Below are 10,327 nucleotides of genomic sequence, written 5' to 3'. Positions count from 1 at the left end.
CTTTTCTTAACGTCAATAAACATTTAATGTGACCTGCAAAGACAGCTTTCTGCTGATTGTTGATGAAACAGAAATGACATTGTGACACGCCAGACAGCACATCATATCACATTTTGTTCTAATAAAATAATCACAGCCTAAACATTCACATTGTAGCTACCTTGAATCATCCAAACAGTTTCCATTTCACTGATAATATTGCCCTTGGTCTCTCACTATACTGACCATTGAAAAGGAGTGCAATGTTGCCCTCTGCTGCACAAAAGTGGTGATCATTCACAAATATTTTCTTGTAGTGGATCCACTGAAGTGATCAAGCAATTCAGGAAGAAAAAAAAAGGTCCAGATACCATGTCTTTCCATGTGGGAGACATGTTATCACATTATGGTGGTTATCAATATCTTCTCTTGTTAATGTCAACGCTTCTGTCCTGGCCGTTTGTAAGATTTTCTGATGCATCAGAAACTCCTTTTATAGTAGCAAATATGCTCAGGTAGAGGATTTATTCTGGCTTTTACATACAGCATGAAAGACACAGATGGATAGTGCTGAAACTGTTGACTGTAGACTATCTTGTGTTACCAAACATGTAAAATGTCCTCATCAGTTTCAGTGCAGGTAATTTTTGTCTAATTCACTTGTCTAATTCAAGTAATGATACACATAAATTTGGCAGACTGGTTAGTAGTTTTGGTATGATCATAATGTTTAGTTGCAGACTAAATTTGTCAATTGTCGATGTTATAATTGAAGTGCTTAAATATTTTTAGGAGATGGTGGTTATGGTTGTGGACCCTGAGCTCTTAGCACTGTGCCATTATACACTGATGCTGTTATCATTGGTCAGCATGTTGCAGAGTCCAGAAATATCAGCCACCTTTCCCCAGGCAATGTGACATCCCAGTAACTTTCAGTTCTCTTCACCCCATGTGTATGGATTTACACTCTGTGGTTCTTCTCCACATTGTCTTTTTGCAGTGAGGTGGGAATCTTGGTCATCATCATCACATTATTAGTAATGGCAGTGGCCGTCCCTCCTGAGGCCTTGGAGCTGTGCTGCATGCTGATGATATCACCACTAGTCTGCTCGGGCTCTGCACGACGGAAAATATTTCTCATAGTGGCCTGAGGGAGAAAAGGGCAGTAAATTATTCAGAGAATCAATGAGTAAATAAGCAAATAAATGAGGATGATGGGTGGACAAATTATGGCTGGAGGGAATGATGTATAGATGGACAGGTGACAGAGAGGAAGGATGTGAAGAAAGGTATGGAAGAAACTCCAGTCTTACCTGGAAGTTATTTGTAACAAAGCAGTAGACAACAGGATCCATGCAGCTATTCAAACTGCTGAGAGTGACAGTCAGGTGGTAGACTATCACATGGTGAGGCATATCAGGGTAGAAGTACACTACCACCTATAACACAAAAAGACAGCACAGTCATGGTTTAAGGGCTACAAATACACGATGATGATATTTAATTTTAACAATGTGTCACACTTGTCTCTCACTCACCTGTCTGATGTGGAAGGGTGTGAAGCAGACCGTGAAAATGATCAGCACTGTGCTCAGCAGCTGGACAGCCCTCCTTCTCCTCTCCCTGAGGGAAAACAGTTAAGATCACCATCAGTGTGACGTCCCATCAGCTGTCTTCAGTGCTTTAAATGCTGTGAATGTGAGTGAGTTTTGACTTTTTACAAGTTTGTGTTATGAACTTCTAATCATATCATCTCATTTTCAAGTTTAGCGTTATTTTTTTTTATATGTAACAAAGAAAAATGACAGACCAAAGCCATAAATGTCATGATATTCTGTACTTTCACACTTGTGTCTATGTATTAAACATTTCTTGTACCTGCTCTGCTGCATCAGACGGCGGTCAGCTAGTGCACACATAATCCGCAATGTGAAGACCACAATAATGATGAGGGGTAGAAAAAACTCAGTGATGGTGAGAAAGAGGAGCTTTGAGAGGCAACAGCCCGGGTGCTGGAAAGCAGTAGAAAGGAAGGAGTAGGTGACCACAATGGCAAACAGCCAGACAGAGACACACACACATTTGGCCACACTGGAGTTCCTCCACCGACGGGAAGCTTCGACCTACAAGGAGATAAGACATTTTTGAGTTCCTGCTGGTTTTTGAAGTCAGAACTTTGAGCAGGTATGTTGTGAAGGGAACAGTGGAGACGAAACCCACCTGCACGATGGCAAGGTAACGGTCGACACATATGCAGGTCAGAAACAAGATGCTGCAGTACATGTTGACAAAGTAGCTGAAGATGTGCAGGTAGGAGCAGGTGAGACAAGCTCCTCCACTGTAGTAGAGCAGGATGCGAGTCGGCAGAGAGAGATTCACCAAGAGGTCGGTCACCGCCAGGTTGATGGTGTAAATGATTGAGGTGGTCTTTTGCTTGGTGCGGACACAGAAAACATAAAGTGCGACTGTGTTGAGCACCATGCCCACCTGTGGGAGAAGAGAGGAGAATATGAGATATAGACTATAGAGTTTTGAATGATATGTCAGAATATATTTATAAAAAAAAGGAGTCCTGAAACAGTGCCTACCAAGAATATGAGAGAGTTAATGACCATGAGTGCAATCCAAAGGCCATAAAAGTCACTGTAGAGCCCCTCATCTAAGTGAGCCAGTCTTTGAAGATATCCTTCCATGCCAGTATTGTTACTGGGACTGGCTACTACAGGCAGGATGGGATATGAAGTATTGATAAAAAGCCAGGAATCAGTGCTGTTGAAGTTCATCATAACGGTGATGATGACGATGATGATGATGATGATGATCCACAGTTGTTGCAGGAACTGTCAGACAAAATCACACAGTGTTGCGATGCAGTAAACATTTACTTTAAAGTCTGGGTGCACACTGTAAAATATAAAACTGAGAGTTGCTGCAGTGCCCATCTGTTCATTCCTGTACCCATTTGTAGCTGTGCAGGAGGTGCAGGATATCCCAGCATGCATTAGGCCACACACATTCTCACATACATTCACGCTTACAATGAAAGACAGGGAATAAATGATTGTTCAATACTGTTCAGGTAATAAGTTTGTGTAAAGTGTTTTTTGTTGTTGTTGTTGATGACTTTAATCACATCAATGCAATGTAAAATCTCCATTCCTTATCATCATTCTTATCAAAAGAGTTGTGTGACAAACATCTTTTTCCACTCGCCTGTCTCTGACCGCCGTGTGGTTGTTGCTGTTGGCTTGGCCACACTGACAGAGCCACTTTAAAACAGTATCCTATTTGTTTATTTGACTATTTATTTATGATGTAACTATATTTATTTATGAGAGGCTGAGTGAAGCTATGAGTATATTTATATCAAGCAGTTTTATTAAGAATTTAAAAAATGTCGATTTTTACTCTTAGTGGCTCAGATCCTACCCCTTTTCTTCAACGCACAGAAATAACACATGAACCTGTGACCTTTTCATGCCAGTCACAACATTAAAGTCTGCATGGTTTTACTTCTTTTGAAGAGCACGGACCAGATCAGATCTGAACCACAAAGAGTCATTTTGTGTCTGCGTCAATCAGTCCTGGTCTGTATGTCCTGTTTGTTTTCATTAACTTCCAGGAAGATGCTGAATTCTTCCCATAATTAGGATAAACAGAGTAGATTTGGGTAAACTGGATAAATTATGTGTTTGTGGACAGGATAGCGGTTATTTCCTGGATATTTACATTTTAAAGTTTGGGGTCATTTCATTTGATTAATCAGTCCATAAGTTTACCTTAATTGATTGCAGCACTGAGACTTTTACATCCACGGTATTTATTGGCTAAATAACAAATCAGATTGACTTATTAAAATGCAGGAGGCTCAAATATTCAAACAGTTCACAAAGCGTAAGATGAAACATCCACTGATGATCCTAAAATAACTGCTGAATGGATAAAGGTGAAACACGTGCTGCTTTGTGTATAGTCAGTCCTTATAAGTGCAGACAATTGTTAAAAATGTAGCTCGCTTCAAAGGTGAACAAGAAACAGACAAGAAACTGTCACAGATGTCACTGGGACAAAAGGCAACTTGTCATATTCGTCGTGTTTTTTCACATTTCTCATTTTCACAGTGCTGTGATAATTTCTTACAGTACACAAGCAGAATCCTACTGTGCATGAGACTTTATGGAATTAGACACTCGAGTTAACTATGTCACCCTTTCCATATGGTGTTTTCAGCTGTGAGGAGGAAAATATGCAAATGTGAACATGAAGAATCTACCAGGTGTGAATATTACAGTCAGCAGAGGGCAGTCAGTGACTGTGCTGCTTATATCTCAATGGATATAGATAGATATGAATTGCTTCTCTTGTCCTTATAGGTGTTTCCTTGTCAATTGACACAGCCCATCAAGTGGTCAATGGCCATATTAGGATAAAGCCTTTAGGGTCCATGAAGGGCAAACGTTATTACATGAGCATTAAAGTGAAGTGTATGAAGGAAAGACAAAGAAAAGGGCGGAGCGGCAGATGATTTTGGGGCAGTCTCATGCACACTGACTTTTCTATTGTTATAGATGTTTCTGCAGTAAGGTTCACCTCTTTAAAAAAGTGACACATGAACTGAATTTGCTGTTTTGTGTCTCACAGAGTTGATCTGAGGCCTCACATTAACAGGCAACAGTAGAGTGTTAGTTGAAAAGAAAAGCTCATTGATAAAGTCAAACTCATGATGAATCCATTGGCATTCAAAACATCATATCACATGAAGTTAAATATTATATTTTCCACAAAGCGTCCCAATGAGCGTGAACCCAGAATTGGTTGGAGGCTGGCACGTTACTGCATTCCTTCCATGACAAATGTAGTTTAATTGCTCATGTTAGTCCCACATTGGAAAGATTTAAGAAGCCCAACATATTGTGCTGTGTATGCTCACAACTAATCTCTCACAGCAAAATAGCCATCGAGCTGATGAAAAAGGCTAATGAGAATAACATGCTCAGCTGAGAGTGAGGCATGAATAATGTGATTCGTCTGTATTAACAAGACCAGTAAAGCCACAGAACATTAAGACCACTGAAGGAAATAAATGGATGTTTTCACAGTTACATCCCCTGATATTATTCAGCTTACAGGAGCTAGTTCATCATCATTAACACTGCTAACGAGTGTTATGAGCATTGCTCTGGGGGAAATTGGGTGTTAAACTGTTTACTTCATCTGTTCAGAAACAAATGACAAAGACGCATGATGATAAAGTCCAGCAGTTTTTGGTGACGTCATATACTAGAAAAGATGAATGTTGATCCCTAACATGTCCTGACCTAATCATCTAAAATTCTGTTCAGCCAAGCAACAACTAGACATTTGGATGTATCTTAATATCTTTTGTGATTCCCAGATTTTTTTCCTCAAGTGCCACCATGACCTTTGGCCTTTGTAGTTCTGCTACTTAACATGACCGTGGAAAATTTAAGCTTACAGTAGGTAACCATTACATTCAAACTAAATTCTTTGTACCATACTGCCACAGGTTTAAATAATGACCAGAAAAATCAGCATTAATCTAAAATAAACCCAAATGCAGATGAAATAAAATGTATTGTACAGGTTATGGTAATTACATTTTAGCAGAACATCTTAACTGTCCACAGAAGCATTTATTGAAAATAGATGGACTAGAATAGAAAGTTTGTGTAGCCTTTGATTTGAGTCTGCACAGATAATATCATAACAATGTAATGCGTCTCCGTTGCTCTCCTATTATTGCTCTTCCTCCTCCAACATCAAAGACTCTGATGATGCAATGACTCCTAAGTGATACTGAGAGGAGAGCAGAGGGCCCAGAGGCAGATCACAAATAACACTGTCCAAATAAATTCCAGCAGCGTGGGAGTCCCGTTTGGGTGGTAGAGTGTATGTTTGTGTGTGTGTGTGTGTGTGTGTGTGTGTGTGTGCATAAGATTGTGTAAAAGAGAGAAATATATAAAGAGAGAGAGAGAGACAAGATGGGAGAGTGGAATACAGATCTCACGCTGTCTTGCATCAAATTATAGCTTCACAGAAAGCCCCTCAAGGCAAATGGAGCATTTTTGCCACTGCTGTTATTCTAATTTTAGTGATGGTTGTACTTGTATTTGCAATAAAAGTTCACAGGGACCTATTTATATACTCTTATTGTGTAACACATTACAAACACACACTGGTTTGGAGCATGATCATAACTTCTTTAAGCATTCTACTTTGCTTACCTTTAACTTTAGCAATTTATAGAAACTCATTTATCGATTATTTTGATTACTTATTCAGTCTATGTAATGATATTCTGCCCCTGTTTTAGTGTTGTTGTTTTTTTGTAGTTAGTCTGGTTTCCTGGATAAAACATAAGAGTAAGAGCTGATTTCCTTTCCCCCTCTTTTTAAAACAACAATATACTGACACAGTTTATCTACTTCTGATGACAACTTACCTCTAGAGAAAAAAAGAGGGACTGGTCAGACCAGCAGACTAACTCCGGGCAGGTTCAAATCTGTCTCAGACGAAGTTGGAGTGACATGCTCGACCTAATCCAAAGGCTCCTGGTCAGTGTCCTACCAGGTGATGCTGGAACGTTTCCAAGTAAGGATGCTTCAACTTTCAGTGACCTGTGCGCCCTCGTATCATCTCTGAACGTCCACTTATGTCAGTCGCTTTTCTGTCTGGAGTGGTTCAGCGTTTCAGTGACAATTTCATTTTTCTTGACAGTGTGCTAGTTGGCTGTAGTAATCAACACACTTCTTCAGTTCTGTGCATCAACAGGCATCCCTGTCATTTCTGTCACTTTGTCAGCCCGCCTGCTGTTACTCAGTGTATTGCTTTCTCTCTAGATTTCTCAAACATCCTCAGATCTTGCTGCTTCCTTCTATTGTTGTACGCCTCACTCCTTTCAATGTGTCTTTCTTCTCCTCCTCTGCTTCTTTCTCTCTCTCCCATCATCTTGAGTCGCTCTCTCTCTCCTTTCAATGACTCTGTCTTTCTACTTCCCTCCCTCTCACACTAAATCTTCCCTCAGTTTGGTCTTCAGACAGGAAGTCTTAGTATGTGTTTACATTCTGCTGGGACATGCACATGCATGCCCGTGTACATACACAATCATTAGAGCATACATGCAAAAAAATGTATGGACACACCATCCTCTGTCACACAGCACCACAAATATGTGACACATAGTGTCCTTTTCCAAGCCATTAAATATTTTTATCTATAGGGCTTTGACTAAAGGGACTACTGTAAAATACAAATGATATGGATGCTGCTGTTCCCTTACATAAAACTCATCAAAAAGAAAACAGTGTAGTAATTATGCATTCATATACTTTGAACCTTTTTTTAATCATTTGTAGCTTAAACTCACCCCAAAACAAAGGTTAAATTCCAAGAAAAATAATGTTTGATTTTGCCGTCTTACGGGCTCCAAATGACATCTGTGCAGCGTTGCATGAAAGGTACATTCAAATGTGTGCTGTTTGACAAAGCCGTCTGTCGAAGCTCCTCCTGCTCAAGGAACTGGAGTTATAGTATGTAACCATTTTTTGAAACACTACTATATGTGCAGTACATTTCATAACAAGAGACATGGGAGGAAAAATAATCTCAAACACTGTAAAGAAGGTGGATCGACACATGCTTTGGGTCAAGATAAACAAAAAAGACAAAGAAACCTAACCTTAACCTTTGTTATCCTAAACAGTGCAATGGTATATTCAGGAAATTGAGTTACACCCATTTAAAAAACAAACAACAACACAGGTATAGGTATATTATTATTGCGAATACTTTGTATCTTTAACACAGTAACATTTACAGTAAGTGACTGCAAAAATGTTCATGTTAAAAAAGCAAGATAATATTTAGCTTTGAGTAAGAACTCAACTGTGTGTGTTGTTGGTGTTCCCATAAATATTCTCCTTTTTGATTGACTGTTTGGTCAAACCCAGTCTGTATCTTATGATAAATGTGAATGTGAATGAAGAGTGATATATCAGATTGAACTGGAAGACGAAGACAGAAAGTCCTCTGATTTGTGCTGGATTAAAAAAAAAGAAAGAAAAAGAAAAGAAAAGTGTATCACTTGGAGCACCTCACGTTTCTACATGTCATTTTTTTCTCTTTTTGTGTTCAAATCTGATTGTGATGCAACACCAGAACCCTGTCATGACTGCGTTCACAGTGATGAATTAAAAATAAACTCAAAATTCAAAAAACGTTTTCATCTCACTCTGCTGAGCTCAAATGAGATGTGATGTTCTGTTCATCCTGACACTTGTTTTTACTAAAAGTGAAAAAAACAACAAAAAAAACAATAACCTGTGTGATGTGGGTAAGCACTTCTCTCAAGATGATTAAACTTGTTTCAGCCACTTGTAACAAACCTCCACTGGCTGCACTGCACTGAGGCTGAGACTGAATATAACTTAGGATGTTGAAGAGGGTAAATGCTGTGTTTATGTTGAAGTATTTGAATTGTGGATGTGATCTTAGGATGAGACAGACAAGAAACACAGATTCTATCTTTACTAAATTTCCTTCAGAAAATGATTCAAAATGATACACGGTTGCACTGTTTCAATTTGTTCTTTGTGAGGAGTAAATAACTGTGTTGACAAGCAGAACGTCAGAATAAAAATCGATCAAACTTAAATGCTAATTCCTTGTCATATGTCTCCTTTAAATTGCTATCTAGGACATATTGTATACTTGTATATCACCTAAATATATAGATTTAAATTCACACATTCTTGACTAAAAGTTATCTTTAAATGTAAAGCTCAGTCTGTCCCGTTATGACGTGTCCCTGGACCCACGCTCCATCCATCTTGCAGAATGAGACAGGTTTGCGTCTCCTGGTTTCCTGTCTCGAGGATCATCATCATTCACAGCCTGTCAGCGTACTTTGGAAAGATCCGGAATAACGGATGTCAGGAGAAGAGCCATGGATCAACCTGTTACTGAGGACAAGCACACAGAGAAGGTGCAGGATGGGGACAGTATGGAGAGAAGTGAGAGAGAGCGTGGGGGAGGTGTGAAAGAAAGAAATGTAAAAGTGACAGATGGATCATTATAGGACATATGTTTATGTGTGTGTATAAATAGGAAAACGATGCATACATGAGTAATTCAGTCAAACCAGGGGAACTGGAAATCTTTATTTATGTCAGGAACCACCTGAGTACTGATGGTAGACAAGAAATGACGAGGTTTCTGTACTTTTTATACCACTCCCCCACCCGCCTGCCCTCTCATAGTTTATTTGTCAGGAATTAGAGGGAGGATGGATGGAGGATTATAGCTGTCCTGGAGCAAAAAAAAGCTCACTTTTTGGCTCTGGTAGTGGTTTTCTTCAGCATGAATGGACTTATGAGGACAGGCGTGATGAGTCGATTGTTTGTACAAATAATTGCACATACCCTCTTATTGAGGTGCAAATAGAAAATGTGAAAGGAAACACATTGCTTGCCCACCACATCTCTTGTTAAACCATTAGCCACCACTTGAGAGTATTTATGTTCAGCAGAGTGAGAATTTAATCGCCCATGAGGAAAATAAAGCATTTTTACATTGTGATGCTGAGAATGCTGCTTCGAGGATTTTTTGGCACTTAGAAAATAAATCACCTCATTATTGCACAGTGGGTCAGCCTTTTTCTTAAATCTTGACAATCAACAGTCATGTGCTTATTTCCAGCGGGTCTCCACATGAGCGCTAACATAGGTCCCAGATTATCTTTACAGTCTGAAGAAGTGGATCTGGATCTAATCCTTTTTTTGGAATTGATTAATTTTAATCCTTGGAGTTAAAAAAAATAAGGTAGTGCATATTTGCTGTGAGCTACTTCTCTATATTGAATCCTGCAAAGCTATGTGTCCTGTCACATCTGAACTCTAATCCCTACTGACGATTGTTTAACCAAATGTCACATTCCCAGAGCATGTACACACGTCGACAGAAACTTTGTGATTTGCCACAGACTTGCTGTTTAATTCACTGTCAGTCTGACAAAATACAGGTTCACAGTCCTGTCCTCACATTTCTGGATGGATGACAAATCTACACACACACACACACACACACACACACACACACACACACACACACACACACACACACACTCCCAGATTAAATATGGGATTTAGGATTAGGGTAAATTGTAATTATTTATTTTTTTTAAAAAGAGAAATGTGGGGTGTTGATTAGCTCAGTTGGTAGAGCATTCGTCCCATGTATGAAGTACTCAGCAGCGGCCCAGCATGTCACTCTTCAGCTGTCTCTATCAAAAATAAAGCTTAAAGGCCAAAAAAAAAAAAAAAAAAAAAAA

The 10,327-nt window shown here is 39.2% G+C and overlaps 1 protein-coding gene across 1 annotated transcript in view; it reads right to left on the bottom strand.

Moving 5' to 3' along the window:
* Positions 1-40: 40 nt before the first annotated feature.
* LOC104940360 (G-protein coupled receptor 20) overlaps positions 41-10,327 on the bottom strand; it is a 10,570-nt gene continuing 283 nt past the window's right edge. Inside the window, exons 2-7 of the mRNA XM_027287143.1 lie at positions 2,568-2,819; positions 2,200-2,466; positions 1,858-2,102; positions 1,518-1,602; positions 1,293-1,418; positions 41-1,126 (exon numbers count right to left, since the gene is read on the bottom strand). Coding sequence (XP_027142944.1) covers positions 941-1,126; positions 1,293-1,418; positions 1,518-1,602; positions 1,858-2,102; positions 2,200-2,466; positions 2,568-2,819 — 1,161 coding nt within the window. The 3' untranslated portion in view covers positions 41-940. The remainder of the gene's footprint in view (positions 1,127-1,292; positions 1,419-1,517; positions 1,603-1,857; positions 2,103-2,199; positions 2,467-2,567; positions 2,820-10,327) is intronic.

The sequence above is a fragment of the Larimichthys crocea genome, chromosome XIII, assembly GCF_000972845.2.
Source record: "Larimichthys crocea isolate SSNF chromosome XIII, L_crocea_2.0, whole genome shotgun sequence".
Classification (NCBI taxonomy): Eukaryota; Metazoa; Chordata; class Actinopteri; family Sciaenidae; genus Larimichthys; species Larimichthys crocea.
This window is presented reverse-complemented; position numbering and strand designations above follow the sequence as displayed.